The sequence below is a fragment of the Bos indicus genome, chromosome 21 (genome assembly GCF_029378745.1).
Source record: "Bos indicus isolate NIAB-ARS_2022 breed Sahiwal x Tharparkar chromosome 21, NIAB-ARS_B.indTharparkar_mat_pri_1.0, whole genome shotgun sequence".
Lineage (NCBI taxonomy): Eukaryota > Metazoa > Chordata > Mammalia > Artiodactyla > Bovidae > Bos > Bos indicus.
Window position 1 is genome coordinate 25,279,646 of NC_091780.1, and position 16,329 is coordinate 25,295,974.

At 42.8% G+C, this 16,329-nt stretch overlaps 1 protein-coding gene across 6 annotated transcripts in view; it reads left to right on the top strand.

Moving 5' to 3' along the window:
* The first annotated feature begins 15,651 nt into the window (after positions 1 to 15,651).
* The window catches only part of BTBD1 (BTB domain containing 1), a 51,926-nt gene continuing 51,248 nt past the window's right edge, over positions 15,652 to 16,329 (top strand). The window contains exon 1 of one of the 6 annotated variants that reach the window (XR_011562585.1): positions 15,652 to 16,316. Coding sequence is in view for 5 of the 6 variants with exons in the window: in XM_070775226.1 (XP_070631327.1) it covers positions 15,913 to 16,316 (404 nt within the window). In the remaining variant the exon portion in view is untranslated. The remainder of the gene's footprint in view (positions 16,317 to 16,329) is intronic. The other 5 variants (XM_070775226.1, XM_070775224.1, XM_070775225.1 and 2 more) reach the window with 5 other exon arrangements.

The window sequence follows — 16,329 nt, forward strand, 5'->3', positions numbered from 1 at the left end:
TCACTGCAGCGGTATTGTAATCACCAAAGCTGGAAGCAGTGGAAATTTCCAGCAACAAAGAAATACATTAAGGTTTTGTACACTTGATGCAGTGTGAGAATGCAATCATGAGAATGACAATTACAAAACTGTGTAGTGACCTTGGAAAAATTTTAGTATATAATGTTAAATGTTAAAAGCAGGATACAAAAATTGCATATAGATTACAAAATATAAATACAACCTTGTTAAAATACACAGGAAAACATCATAATGGAAAGCATAAAAGTTATTAATGTGGTGAAATTATGGATAAATTCACGATGCTATTGCCCCAACTTAACTGTATTGTTATACTGTCTTTCTGTAAAAGTTTAATTTTGCTGCAAATGAATTATAGGTTTATTGTTTTTTTAAAAAACCTAAGTACAAACTTGCATTAAGTTAAAAAAAAAAAGAGATAAATCATAAGGACATAGTAAGTGCATTTTATATTTTTCAAATGTCTTTTCTTTCTTTAACATTAATTTCCAAAATAGATGTTTTCCTCATTCTCCTGACTGCCTTTTCTAGAGTTTTACTAGATGTTTTTTCTGCCAATAGGTCTTTTTCTTATAAATCCTCACATTTGTTCTAATTATAAACTAGCACACATGGTGACATATATTACTTTCCTAGGCTGAATTCCAGAAAGCGATGACAAGCAGAGAAAGAAGAGCTCCATAAGAGGATGGCAAATTGCCTTTGCTGCTGGTTTTTTTTTTTTTTAATCCAAAAAGAAATTTTATTTCTAGCTGAAGCAGGTCCCAGCGGGTTTCCCCCCCTACTAAATTATTAGGTTCTTTGAGGAAAGTAGTATCGGAGAAGGCAATGGCACCCCACTCCAGTACTCTTGCCTGGAAAATCCCATGGATGGAGGAGCCTGTTAGGCTGCAGTCCATGGGATCGCTAAGAGTCGGACACGACTGAGTGACTTCACTTTCACGCATTGGAGAAGGAAATGGCAACCCACTCCAGTGTTCTTGCCTGGAGAATCCCAGGGACGGGGGAGCCTGGTGGGCTGCCGTCTTTGGGGTCGCACAGAGTTGGACGCAACTGAGGCGGCTTAGCAGCAGCAGCAGCGGTAGCAGTATGTTCTAGTCATCTTTGTAATGTCATCTCCAGTGCCTTGCACTAGGAGTAGGAAATGAGTGTTGAACTGAATTAAATTGTATTTTGTGAAATGAGAGGTGATAGCTCACAGCATTTCAGGGGAAGACAAAGAAATAAACCACATCCTGTGACAGACATGCAGGTGTCCTTGCTTACTTACCAGTTAGCCAATTCAATTATTGTATTGTAGTCAGTTGTAGTCAAATCTCACAATATTTTTACCTTTTTATTTTTTAATATAATTTTTTAAAAGGTTGTTTTGATGTGGACCATTTTTAAAGTCTTTATTGAATTTGTTACAATATTTCTTCATCTTCTTTTTTTTTATGTTTTGGTATTATGGCTATGATGCATGTGGGATCTTAGCTGCCCAACAGGGATCTAACCTGCACTCCCTGCATTGGAAGGTAAGTCTTAACCATTGGACCACCAGGGACGTCCCCTACCTCTTAACCTCAAATGACGAGAGTACTATAAAGTGACTGCAATCACTCACAATCCCATCATCCTGCAATATAGCAAATTAACAACAGTGGTTATAAACTTCATCTTTTTTATACATATACTATAGACATTTAAAACAAAATGGTGTCCTCTTGAGTCCGTAGGAAAGAATGGTATGCTCTATATTTTGTTCTGTAGCCTCCTCTTTCACTCAGCTTTATGAGTTGAGAACACATTCTTATACCAATAAACATTCCTCAGTAGGTATTTATTGTTCTGGCATATGATTGGTTGTACCATAATTTACTTAACCAATCATCTGTCTAGGCTGTTTCCATTTTTTAAACTTATTATCATGCTTTGATATCTGTGGTGGTGGTGGTTTTATTCTATGCATGTTAAATCGCTTCAGTCATGTCCAACTCTTTGCAACCCTATGGCCTTAGCCAGCAGGCTCCTCTGTCCATGGGATTTCCCAAGCAAGAATACTAGAGTGGATTTCCTTCTCCGATTTTATTCTATACTTTGATCTTTTTTTCTCAGGATAAATTACCATAGGTTGAATTGCTGGGAGAAAAGATACATACATTTTTAACTGTGGGACACACATTTCTGAGTCACTCATCAGAAAGGTTATACTTCTATGCATTCCCTGTTCATGTCCTGTGTCCATGTAAAAAGGGTGTAAGTGGGTATTTATCTTACTGATTTACAAGGGCTCTTTACATATTAAGGATGTTGTTCTTTTGTCATAAAAGATACACAAACATTTTTTCTTTACTTTGTCTCTTTACTTTTTTTTTAAAAAGTACTTTACTTTACTTTTTAAAACATATTTATTTTTATTTACTTATTCATTTGCCTGCACCAGGTCTTAGTTGCAACACATGGGAACTGCAGTCTTCATTGTGGCATGTGGGATCTTTAGTTGCAGCACGCAGGATCTAGTTCCCTGACCAGGAATCAAGCCCAGGCCCCCGGAAATGGGAGCACAGAGTTTTAGCCCCTGGACAACCAGAGAAGTCCCTGTCTCTTAACTTTTAATATTAATATACTTTATTTGTAGATGGACAGAAGTTAACATTTTTTGTAGTCAAATCTGCTAGTATTTTTATTTTATGGATTTAATCTTAGTGTTATGTTTAGAAAGAAATTCCCCACCTCAAAACCAGATCATTTCACTTGCACTTTATTTTGGTTATTTTGTCTTCTTATTGTTCTTCTTTTCTCCTTTGTTATCATTGTCTTCTTTACTACATAGATTTATTGTTTCAGGTATATATTTTGGAGAGTGCAATATAATCTACCTCCAATAAATAAATGTGTATATGTAATTGAGTCACTTTCTAGATTGGCTAGTCTGCTGTATTTATCTATTTCCATATCAGTAATGTATAATAAATATATTTATTGAGCACTTAATGGGGCTATTCTAAATGCTTCCATATATTAATTTAGTTAAGCCTTACAGCAACTCTATGCAGCAGCAAAATTATCATGAAACTAATGAAGTTTAAGCTTAAGGGTCCCTCACTTGCACAGACTTCATCCAAGAGTCTGGGAGGGGCCCTAGTTATTCACATTATGTTATGTTTTTCTAAAATTTGCAAAACAAAGTATTTTAATTATGGTTGGTTAAGACTAGAGGTTCTGATGAATCTTCCATCACAATTTCCTATGTCACTGGGAGGCACTGGAATGGCCTCTGGCCTTAAGGAGAAGCTGAGTCAGGGACACATTTGGTTAGGTTTAGTAGGATAGCCTTATGTGCTCATCAGTCACTTTTGCTGGATGCCCCCTGTAGGAACAGCTTCCAGGAATACTTCTACTGCCTTTGTGGCAACTTACCTGGCATCATGACACAAAGGTACAAGCCAGCACTCTTATTACCACATAAATGGATCCTCTGGGACTCAGCCCCAGCGGGATGTGGGCAGTGGAAAAAAACAAGGTTAAAAATAAATAACAACAGATTTCTATGGGAAATTGTTCCATCTATCAAAATGTAAAATTGTAAATGGAGGAAGGTTTGCTTTTTATCAACATCCGGTCAAAAAAGAAGTCCTCTCTTTGGTAGGGGGAATATTCTTGATAATTCATTGGTTACAATGATAGTTAATCATAGCCTTTTATGACAGGAATTACACAAAATATAGTTTATCAGAATTCCCGTTTGTTGGGCACAGACCTCACCAACTCCAGTGTTCTTGCCTGGAGAATCTCAGGGACAGGGGAGCCTGGTGGGCTGCCGTCTATGGGATCGCACAGAGTCAGAAACCACTGAAGCGACTTAGCAGCAGCAGCAGCAACAGGGCACAGACCTCTAGCAGTATTGTAAATGTCTATTACACTTCAGACTGAAGGGAAACATTAGAGATAGGTTCCAAGGTTTCACAATAATGCTTAAAATAGGCATGTTATTAGCAACAAGTTCTGAAAATGCAAAATCTTGTCTAAACAGGTCTCTTGAGAAACCTGTATGCAGGTCAGAAAGCAACAGTTAGAACTGGACATGAAACAACAGACTGGTTCCAAATAGGAAAAGGAGTATGTCAAGGCTGTATATTGTCACCCTGTTTATTTAACTTATATGCAGAGCACATCAAGAGAAACGCTGGGCTGGCAGAAGCGCAAGCTAGAATCAAGATTGCCGGGAGAAATATCAGTAACCTCAGATATGCAGATGACACTACCCTTATGGCAGAAAGTGAAGAGGAACTAAAAAGTCTCTTGATGAAAGTGAAAGAGGAGAGTGAAAAAGTTGGCTTAAAGCTCAACATTCAGAAAACGAAGATCATGGCATCTGGTCCCATCACTTCATGGCAAATAGATGGGGAAACAGTGGAAACAGTGACTGACTTTATTTTTTTGGGCTCCAAAATCACTGCAGATGGTGACTGCAGTCATGAAATTAAAAGACGCTTACTCCTTGGAAGGAAAGTTACGATCAACCTAGATAGCATATTGAAAAGCAGAGACATTACTTTGCCAACAAAGCTCCATCTAGTCAAGGCTATGGTTTTTCCAGTGGTCAAGTATGGATGTGAGAGTTGGACTGTGAAGAAAGCTGAGCGCCAAAGAATTGATGCTTTTGAACTGTGATGATGAAGACTCTTGAGAGTCCCTTGGACTGCAAGGAGATCCAACCAGTCTATTTTAAAGGAGATCAGTCCTGGGTGTTCATTGGAAGGACTAATGTTGAAGCTGAAACTCCAGTATTTTGGCCACCTGATGCGAAGAGCTGACTCATTTGAAAAGACCCTGATGCTGGGAAAGATTAAGGGCAGGAGGAGAAGGGGACGACAGAGGATGAGATGGTTGTATGGAATCACCAACTCGATGGACATGGGTTTGGGTGAACTCCTGGAGTTGGTGATGGACAGGGGGGCCTGGCTACTGGAGATCAGTGGAGAAATAACTCCAGAAAGAATGAAAGGATGGAGCCAAAGCAAAAACAATACCCAGTTGTGGATGTGACTGGTGATAGAAGCAAAGTCCGATGCTGTAAAGAGCAATATTGCATAGGAACCTGGAATGTTAGGTCCATGAATCAAGGCAAATTAGAAGTGGTCAAACAGGAGATGGCAAGGGTGAACATTGACATTCTAGGAATCAGCAAACTAAAATGGACTGGAATGGGTGAATTTAACTCAGATGACCATTATATCTACTACTGTGGGTAGGAATCCCTCAGAAGAAATGGAGTAGCCATCATGGTCAACAAAAGAGTCCATAATGCAGTACTTGGATGCAATCTCAAAAATGACATAATGATCTCTGTTCATTTACAAGGCAAACCATTCAATATCACGGTATTCCAAGCCTATGCCCCAACCAGTAATGCTGAAAAAACTGAAGTTGAATGGTTCTATGACGACCTACAAGACCTTTTAGAACTAACACCCAAAAAAGATGAATGTTCTTTTCATTATAGGGGACTGGAATGCAAAAGTAGGAAGTCAAGAAATACCTGGAGTAACAGGCAAATTTGACTTGGAGTACAGAATGAAGCAGGGCAAAGGCTAATAGAGTTTTGCCAAGAGAACACACTGGTCATAGCAAACACCCTCTTCCAACAACACATGTGTAGAGAAGACTCTACACATGGACATCAGCAGATGGTTAACACCAAAATCAGATTGATTATATTCTTTGCAGCCAAAGATGGAGAAGCTCTATACAGTCAGCAAAAACAAGACTGGGAGCTGACTGTGGCTCAGATCATGAACTCCTTATTGCCAAATTTAGACTTAAATTGAAGAAAGTGGGGGAAACCACTAGACCATTCAGGTATGACCTAAATCAAATCCCTTATGATTATACAGTGGAAGTGAGAAATAGATTTAAGGGACTAGATCTGATAGAGTGCCTGATGAACTATGGACGGAGGTTCGTGACATCGTACAGGAGACAGGGATCAAGACCATCCCCAAGAAAAAGAAATGCAAAAAAGCAAAATGGCTGTCTGAGGAGGCCTTACAAATAGCTGTGAAAAGAAGAGAAGTGAAAAGCAAAGGAGAAAAAGAAAGATATAAGCATCTGAATGAAGAGTTCCAAAGAATAGCAAGGAGAGAGAAGAAAGCCTTCCTCGGTGATCAATGCAAAGAAATAGAGGAAAACAACAGAATGCGATAGACTAGAGATCTCTTCAAGAAAATTAGAGATACCAAGGGAACATTTCATGCAAAGATGGGCTCAATAAAGGACAGAAATGGTATGGACCTAACAGAAGCAGAAGATATTAAGAAGGGGTGGCAAGAATACACAGAACTGTACAAAAAAGATCTTCACGACCAAGATAATCACAATGGTATGATCACTGACCTAGAGCCAGACATCCAGGAATGTGAAGTCAAGTGGGCCTTAGGAAGCATCACCATGAACAAAGCTAGTGGAGGTGATGGCATTCCAGTTGAGCTATTTCAAATCCTGAAAGATGATGCTGTGAAAGTGCTGCACTCGATATGCCAGCACATTTGGAAAACTCAGCAGTGGCCACAGGACTGGAAGAGGTCAGTTTTCATTCCAGTCCCAAAGAAAGGCAATGCCAAAGAAGGCTCAAACTACCGCACAAATGCACTCGTCTCACATGCTAGTAAAGTAATGCTCAAAATTCTCCAAGCCAGACTTCAGCAATACGTGAACCTTGAACTTGCAGATGTTCAAGCTGGTTTTAGAAAAGGCAGAGGAACCAGAGATCAAATTGCCAACATCTGCTGGATCATGGAAAAAGCAAGAGAGTTCCAGAAAAACATCTATTTCTGCTTTATTGACTATGCCAAAGCCTTTCACTGTGTGGATCACAAAAAACTGTGAAAAATTCTGAAAGAGATGGGAGTACCAGACCACCTGACCTGCCTCTTGAGAAACCTGTATGCAGATCAGGAAGCAACAGTTAGAACTGGACATGAAACAACAGACTGGTTCCAAATAGGAAAAGGAGTACGTCAAGGCTGTGTATTTTCACCCTGCTTATTTAACTTAAATGCACAGTACATCATGAGAAATGCTGGGCTGGAGGAAACCACAAGCTGGAATCAAGATTGCCGGGAGAAATATCAATAACCTCAGATATGCAGATGACACTACCCTTATGGCAGAAAGTGAAGAGGAACTAAAAAGTCTCTTGATGAAAGTGAAAGAGGAGAGTGAAAAAGTTGGCTTAAAGCTCAACATTCAGAAAATGAAGATCATGGTATCTGGTCCCATCACTTCATGGCAAATAGATGGGGAAACAGTGGAAACAGTGTCAGACTTTATTTTTTTGGGCTCCAAAATCACTGCAGATGGTGACTGCAGTCATGAAATTAAAAGACGCTTACTCCTTGGAAGGAAAGTTATCACCAACCTAGATAGCAAATTAAAAGCAGAAACATTACTTTGCCAACAAAGGTCCATCTAGTCAAGGCTATGGTTTTCCAGTGGTCATGTATGGATGTGAGAGTTGGACTGTGAAGAAAGCTGAGCGTGGAAGAATTGATGCTTTTGAACTGTGGTGTTGGAGAAGACTCTTGAGAGTCCTTGGACTGCAAGGAGATCCAACCAGTCCATTCTAAAGGAGATCAGTCCTGGGTGTTCTTTGGAAGAACTGATGCTAAAGCTGAAACTCCAATACTTTGGCCACTTCATGCAAGGAGTGACTCATTGGAAAAGTCCCTGATGCTGGGAGTGATTGGGAGCAGAAGGAGAAGGGATGACAGAGGATGAGATGGCTGGATGGCATCACCGACTCAATGGACATGAGTTTGAGTAAACGCCAGGAGTTGGTGATGGACAGGGAAGCCTGGGGTGCTGTGATTCATGGGGTTGCAAAGAGTCAGACACGACTGAGCAACTGAACTAAACTGAACTGAACTGAAAGGAGAGTAAAGTAGAGAGAGGTCAAGGCCAACAGTTGGACAATACACTGTCACATTGTCTTATTGCTATATAGTATAGTGCCTACTAGATTTTGTATTATTTCATCTTCATAACTCATTTTTTAAAAAATGTTATTTGTTTTTAAATTTTGGAGGCTGTGCTGGCTCTTCATTGCCGCGTGGGCTTTTCTCTGGTTGAGGTACACAGGCTTCTCATTGCGGTGGCTCCTCTTGTTGAAGAGCATGGGCTTTAGGGCACACAGGCTTCAGTAGTTGCAGCATATGGGCTCAGTCGTTGTGGCTTCCAGGCTCTAGAGCAGAGGCTCCACAGTTGTGATACATGGGCTTAGTTGCTCCATGGCATATGGGATCTTCCCAGACAAGGGATCAAACCCTTGTCTCCTGCATTGGCAGGTAGACTTTTTACCACTGAGTCACCAGGGAAGACCCCAATAATTGTTGTTTTAAGCCACTAGGTTTTGGACAGGTTTGTTACACAGCAATAAAGAGCCAGAACATCACCCATGTAACTACCACTATATACATAACATTTCTGTTACCCTAGAAGGCTCCCTCATGCACCCTTCCATTCAACAACCCTCCAAAAGCTAAGTGCTATTCTGACTGGTAGCACCAAGTTAGTTTTGCTATGATGAAGTTTGATATAAATTGAGTCATGATATATTCTTTGTGTCTGGCTTCCTCTGTTCAGCATGAAATTAATTCATATTATTTCAGTATTTGGGTTTGTTCTTTTTCATCCATTGTAGAAATATACCACCATTTATCCATTCTAGTAGTGGTCATCATTTGTTCATTTATTTATTTTTTAAATTTTATTTTATTTAACTTTACACTATTGTATTGGTTTTGCCATATATCAAAATGAATCTGCCACAGGTATACATGTGTTCCCCATCCTGAACCCTCCTCCCTCCTCCCTCCCCGTACCATCCCTCTGGGTCGTCCCAGTGCACCAGCCCCAAGCATCCAGTATCTGCATCGAACCTGGACTGGCGACTCGTTTCATATATGATATTATACATGTTTCAATGCCATTCTCCCAAATCATCCCACCCTCTCCCTCTCCCACAGAGTCCAAAAGACTGTTCTATACATCAGTGTCTCCTTTGCTGTCTATGCACATCCATGTACTTCTTTTGGTAGGCATAAGTACTAGTTTCTGTTGGATATACACCTAGGAGTGGAATGGCTAAGTCACAGGATATAGGTATGTTTAGTTTTAGTAGGGTGGTGGTTTTATTTTTTTTTAATTGAAGTGTAATTGCTTTACAACGTGGTGATAGTTTCTGCTGTACAGCAGTGTGAATCAGCTGTAAGTATACATATAGCCCCTCCCTCTTGAGTCCCTTCCCCCGTCCCCCCATCCCACCCCTCTAGGTCATCACAGAGCACCAAGCTGAGCTCCATGTGCTATGCAGCAGCTTCTCAGTGTGCTCAGTCATGTCCGACTCTTTGCAGCTCCAGGGACTGTACCCCGGCAGGCTCCTCTGTGGAATTTTCCAGGCAAGAATAGTGGACTGGGGTGCTGCTTCCTGCTCCAGGGGATCAGACTCGCATCTCTTGCGTCTCCTGGGTTGGCAGACAGATTGTTAGCCATTGAGCCGCCCAGGAAGCCCCAGTACACATAGTTGTGGGTATATGTCAATGCTAGTCTCTCAGTTTGTCCCACCCTGTCCTTCCCCTGCTGTGTCCACATGTCCATTCCCTACGTTTGCATCACTATTCCTGCCCTACAAATAGGTCCATTAGTAGGGTGGTGGTTTTAAAATATGCCCATGAATTCTTTGATACTACTCCATAAAGGACTGGTCTTAGTGACTCATTTGTAATCAGCTGAATATAATGGAAATGGCCCTGCATTTGCATGACTTTTGAGGCTAGGTCTAAAAAAATTATGCATCTCCACCTGGTTTTCTTGGGACAGTACCTCTGGAAAATTTCCAGCCAGAATTTCTCTAAATACTGTTCTGCCTCATTCTCATTCTCCTTGTAATAGTCCATTTTTTCATTCTGTCTCAGATGATTAATAGATACATACTCTTTTCTGTATTTTCTGTCCTTTTTTCTCTCTGTTTCAATTTGTACATCTTCTACTGACTTGCCTTCTAGTTATACTAGTCATCTGTTTTGCTGTGTCTAATTTGCTGTTAAACACAATTTGTTATAGTGCTTTTCTGGTCAAGAATCTCTGACTCTTTTCTCATGGATTCTAACTTTCTGGTGAAATTCTTCTCCATCTTCTGTTTTCCTCATCATATTAATCATAGCTATTTCACAGTCCTTGTCTGATAAATCCAATAGAACTGATTGGATTTATCCATAGAACTGATTCTGTTGTCCATAGAACTTAATCATCCATAAAACTGATTTCTATTGTCTCTTCTTTCTCCTTCTCTCTCTTTTTTAACATGCCTCATAATTTTCCTTTTTTTTTCCCTGACAACACTGTAGAAAAAAAAATGTTGAGTCTCTGGATAGTATATCTTTCTTCAAATAGGATTGAATTTCCTTGTAGCAGCTCCTACATATCACCTTGACCCTGTCAAAAGACTGGTTTTACACTAGCTAATTTTTTCATTTTACTAGCATGTAACCCTTTCTTCTAGGGCATGTCCTTATGAGATCTCAATCTAATTACTAAGACTCTTTTATACTGTAGCACATGTGAAGTCTCTACTTATCTCTACTCTCAGCTGCTATTGTTTCTCTTTGTACATGCACAACTTAGAAATTATCCAATAGCATGAAGTTAATTTATATGACGATTTTGGGGTTTCCTTTTAGGAAGGGAAAATCTTCATAGTTCCCTCTTTTTGAGGACTCTGCTCCAACCTTGGCAGTTTCATAGTCTGTCTTGAATTCTTTCTGCTTAAGAAAGTGAAAGTGTTAGTCGCTCAGTGTGTCTAACTCTTTGCAACACCATGGACTATAGCCCTCCAAGCTCATCTGTCCATGGAATTCTCCAGGCAAGAATACTGGAGTGGGTTGCCATTTCCTTCTCCAGGAGATCTTTTGGATCCAGGGATTGAACCTGGGTCTCCAACATTGCAGGCAGATTCTTTACCGTCTGAGTCACTGGGAAAGATGTTTCTGCTTAAGAAACAAGCAATAAATTAGAAAATACCCTCAGGGAAAAAGCAGGAGTAAATCTCATGTGCTTCCCTTCTCTTTAGGACCCTAGTCCCTCAAGTCTTATCTGCAATATTTATTATTTACTGCTGACAAAGTCTCCTTGACCAAACTCAGTCAGGCTCCTCTGAGCCTTCTTCTCAACTGTGCCTCAGCTGTGGTCCCAGGCCTGTCTTTCACGTGCCAAACTCAGCCTTAGCAAGAATTCTCTAAATTATAAACAACTTAATAAGAATGTCTGGGACTTCCCTGGTGGTCCAGTGGCAAAGACTCTGAACTCCCAATGCAAGGGGCCTGGGTTTGATTCCTGGTCAGGGAACTAGATCCCGAATGCTGCAACTAAGACCCTGTGCAGCCAAGTAAATTTAAAAAATAAAAATAAATATTTTAAAAGTATGTTGCTTAATTTCCACAATTTTATGAGTTTCCCAGTTTTCCCTTTGTTTTTAACTTCCAACTGCATCTGTCTGTGGTCAGAGAAGACAGTCCACGAGCACCTGGGAAGATTGTGCGTGCTGCTGTTGTTGAATGAAGTGTTTTGTATATGTCTGTCAGCTCTAGTTGCTTTATTATGTAAGTCCTCTATTTCCTTACTTATCTTCTGTCTGGTTGCTCTGTCCATTACTGTGAGTGGGATATTGATGGCTCCAACTATTACTGTAAAGCCATCTATTTCTCCCTTCAATTCTGTCAGGTTTTGCTTCATAAGTTTTCAGCCATTATTTCTTCAAGTGTTCTCTCTGCCCCTTTTGCTCTCTTGTCTCCCTTTAGGATTCCTACAACACTGTCTGTTTAACGAGGGGCCATGAAAGTGAAAGTGAAGTCGCTCAGTCGTGTCTGACTCTTTTTGTGATCCCATGGACTGTAGCCTACCAGGCTCCTCAGTCCATGGAATTTTCCAGGCAAGAGTACTGGAGTCAGTTGCCATTTCCTTTTCCAGGGGATCTTCCCAACCCAGGGATTGAACCCGGGTCTCCCACACTGTAGCAGACGCTTTACCGACTGAGCCATCAGGGAAGTCGATGAGGGGCCATAATTCTCTTAAAGTGAAAGTGTTAGTTGCTCAGTGGTGTCTGACTTTTTGCGACCCCATGGACTGTAGCCCTCCAGGCTCCTCTGTCCATGGGTCTCTCCAGGCAAGGATACTGGAGTGGGTTGCCATTTCCTTCTCCAGGGGATCTTCCCAACCCAGGGGTCAAACCAAGGTGTCCTGCATTGCAGGCAGATTCTTTACCATCTGAACTACCAGGCAAGTCCCTAGTTCCCTTAGGCTGTTTACTTTTCTTTTCTCTGCTTTTCTTCAAGCTTTTTGCTTCCTGTTCTCTACTTGATAATTTCTGTTGTCTTATCTTGAAGTTTGCTGAGTTTTTTTTTTCTGCTTGGTCAAATGTACCTTTAAATTCTTTTAGTGAATTTTTCATTTGAGTTGTTGTACTTTCTGCTCTGGAATTTCTTTTTGGTTTCTTTTAAGGTTTCATATCTCTTTATTGATACTTCCATTTTGTTCACACATCATTTTCTTGATTTTATCCATATTTTCTTAAGTTCTTTGATCATCTTTAAAATAGTTGTTTTAAAGTCTGTCTAGTATATTTGCCTGGAGAAGGCAATGGCACCCCACTCCAGTACTCTTGCCTGGAAAATCCCATGGACGGAAGGGCCTAGTGGGCTGCAGTCCATGGGGTCGCTAAGAGTCGGATACGACTGAGCAACTTCACTTTCACTTTTCACTTTCATGCATTGGAGAAGGAAATGGCAACCCACTCCAGTGTTCTTGCCTTGAGAATCCCAGGGATGGGGGAGCCTATTGGGCTGCCGTCTATGGGGTCATACAGAGTCGGACACTATTGAAGTGACTTACAGTTACAGTTACAGTATATTTGCCGTTAGGTCTTCTGTAGAAGTGGTTTCTTTCTACTAATTTATTTGTTTGTTTGTTTGCATGGGTCAAACAAACATTTATTTCTTTGTATGACTTGTGATTTTGTTGTTGTTGAACATTGGATATTTGAGTCTAGTAATGTGGTAACTTTGGAAATCAGATTCTCCTTTTCCCCAGGGTTTTCTATTTTTTAAAGTAATTTTTTATTAATTTGATTGACTGATTTTATTTTTGCCTGCACTGGGTCTTTTCTTTGTTGCTGCAAGCAGTCTTTCTCTAGCTGAGATAAGTGGGGGCTACTCTCTAGTTGCGGTGCACAAGCTTGCTTCTCATTGCCATGGTTTCTATTGTTGTGGAGCCTGGGCTCTAGATACTTGGGCTTCAGCAGTTGTCACACCTGGGCCTAACTTCCCTGTGGCATGTGGAATCTTTTCAGAGCAGGGATCAAACCTGTGTCTCTTGCATTGATTGTTTTAAAATCTATCTCTTTGCCAAGGACCTGCCTGAAGTGTAAACTTAAGGTCTTCTCAGGCATTTTCTCTGCTGTTCCCTGGGCATGAATGGTCACTCTAATTTTTCCCATGTGTACAGTTGCTTTTTAATACACTAGTCTTTAATACCTGGTTCCACAAAAGGGAAAAAGTGAAAATGAAGGAGGGGTAGGGAAGGGTGCTGGTCCTTTAAAACCCCTGGAAGTCACTTCAGCTAAAGCATACTGCAGCAGTAGAGAGAGGTACCCCAACAACAATAGCTCCCCCTCTTTGTCTGTGCCTTTGTGTTGAGAAGCAGAAATCCTCTTGAGTACAGATCCCCAATATTTGGAGGATAGGTACCTTTTTGCCCTCCCTGGCTCCTACAAGCTGTCAACTGAAAAAAAAAAAAAAAATCCACAGTGTGAGAGTTGTGAGTTGTTTTATTTGGGGCAAAATGAGGGCTACAGCCCGGGAGACAGCATTTCAGAGAGCTTTGAGAAACTGCTCCAAAGAGGCATGGTGGGGAGTGGGGGGGCGGTGGAGGGACTGTCAATATAGATGTGATTTTGGTGAAGGGAGGAATACACGCAATCAAGGACATATATTTTGCAGAAGGTTACTGTTAGTCACGAAGAGCAGACGTCACCATGAAGGATTTTAGTGGTTTTCTAGATACAAGGAAAGGCAAGGATTGGTCTCATAAAATCATCTCCTGAAAATATCTATCTGAAGACCTGTTCGGCCAGTTTCTCCCAGAGCACAGAGGACGTCTTTCCTGATCTCCACCCCGAACTCCTTTCAGGGGTGTTGAACATCAGCAGCTGCAGTGGCTCATAATTTGATCCTTGCAGAGGTAGATGGCAAGTGCCATTTGTAGGCGACAGAGCTGTGTACTACCATGTGGCTGGTGGTGGAGGACGTGTAGCTGCTACTGTGCAAAGAGCTGAAGTTGATCAAAATCAACAGCAATTTGCTGTCCAAGTCTTCCCCTAGAATTTACCAGCCTTCAACAGAGTCCATAGTTCTAAAATAAGTACAGCAAACAGATTCTGCTAGTGAAATTGTTTACGTGGGAAGACAGACTCCTGGTGATCCAAACTCTGCTATCTTCCCAGAATCCTTGAATTCACTTATTTTTATTTTCAGTTTGGCCAAGAAGTGCTTTTTTTTTTTTTTTTTGGCTATTCTTTGCACTCAATTTTTACCACATTCCACAGGCTTTGATAATTCAGTGTCTTCATTTTTTCTATTATGATTTTATTGTCCCTTACCAGATACAAGTGTTAGTTGCTCAGTCCTGACTCTTTGAGACCCTGTGGACTGTAGCCCTGCCAGACTCCTCTGTCCATGGCATTTCCCAGGCAAGAATACTTGCATTCCCTTCTTCAAGGGATCTTCCCGACCCAGGGATGGAACCTGGGTCTTCTGGATTGCAGATTCTTTACCACGAGCCACCAGTTCAGTTCAGTTCAGTCCCTCAGTCCTGTCCGACTCTTTGTGACCCCATGAATCACAGCACGCTAGGCCTCCCTGTCCATCACCAACTCCCGGAGTTCACCCAGACTCACGTCCATCGAGTCAGTGATGCCATCCAGCCATCTCATCCTCTGTCGTCCCCTTCTCCTCCTGCCCCCAATCCCTCCCAGCATCAGTCTTTTCCAATGAGTCAACTCTTCGCATGAGGTGGCCAAAGTACTGGAGTTTCAGCTTTAGCATCGTTCCTTCCAAAGAAATCCCAGGGCTGCCCTAATTTACTTTGGTACCTTTGAGGGGTTTTGTTTGTTTTTTGAGATTTAGAATACAGTCAATTTTTGGTAATTCAAACACATTTTAAAAAGAAGAAGAAAAGGAAAGAAAAAAGAATCCCTGATCTATATAGATACCAAAAATAGAGGCAGAAGAGGGAGGAGGAAAGGGGGAGGCTGTTACATGTAGAAGGGCTCCACGCTTGCTCCCAGTATTACCACAGGAACAGTGCCCCTCTGGAGAGGTGACTTCGAGGATTCCTAGAGCAGGGGGCCACGTGAAATCACCTTCTCCCCTCTCACGACCTTTCTTGGTCATGCCCTCCGCCCCCTCCTCTTCCAGACGTGAAACTCGCAGAAGGAGAGCCTAGGAACTCGTCCTGGATACAAGTGGGAGGTGCTGCAGTTGGTGAGGAGGGGCCTAAGGGAAGGAAGGGGCCAGCCTTTTAGCCCCGGTAGAACTCCCACCTCCGGGAGCGCTGGGCACCTCGCAAAGGGTACCGCCCCCGCCAGGCCTAGCTGGGGCGGCCCCGCGGCGGGGACGCGCCTCCGCCTCCCAGCCCTGCGGCGGGGACGCGCGCCGGACAGCTCGGGGAGGGGCCGGCGGAGGCGCGCGGCCTCCGGAAGCGCCTTTCCCGGAAGGTAGGGAGGCGGCGCCGGCCTCGGCGATGGCGGTTGGGCGGCCGCACCGCTCTCTCTAGCCTGCGGAGCCGCGCCGCTGGAGGATGGCCTCGCTCGGACCAGCAGTTACGGGCGAGCAGGTCCCGGGGGCTGAAGCGGAGCCGGGCGCCGCGGGGCCGCCGCCGCCGTCGACTTCCTCTCTGGGGCCCCTGCTCCCCCTGAAGCGGGAGCCGCTGTACAACTGGCAGGCGACCAAGGCGTCGCTGAAGGAGCGTTTCGCCTTCCTCTTCAACTCGGAACTCCTGAGCGATGTGCGCTTCGTGCTGGGCAAGGGCCGCGGCGGCGGCGGCGGCGCTGCCGGGGGCCCGCAGCGCATCCCGGCCCACCGCTTCGTGCTGGCGGCCGGCAGCGCCGTCTTCGACGCCATGTTCAACGGCGGTATGGCCACGACGTCGGCCGAGATCGAGCTGCCCGACGTGGAGCCCGCCGCCTTTCTGGCGCTGCTGAGGTGAGGACGGCCG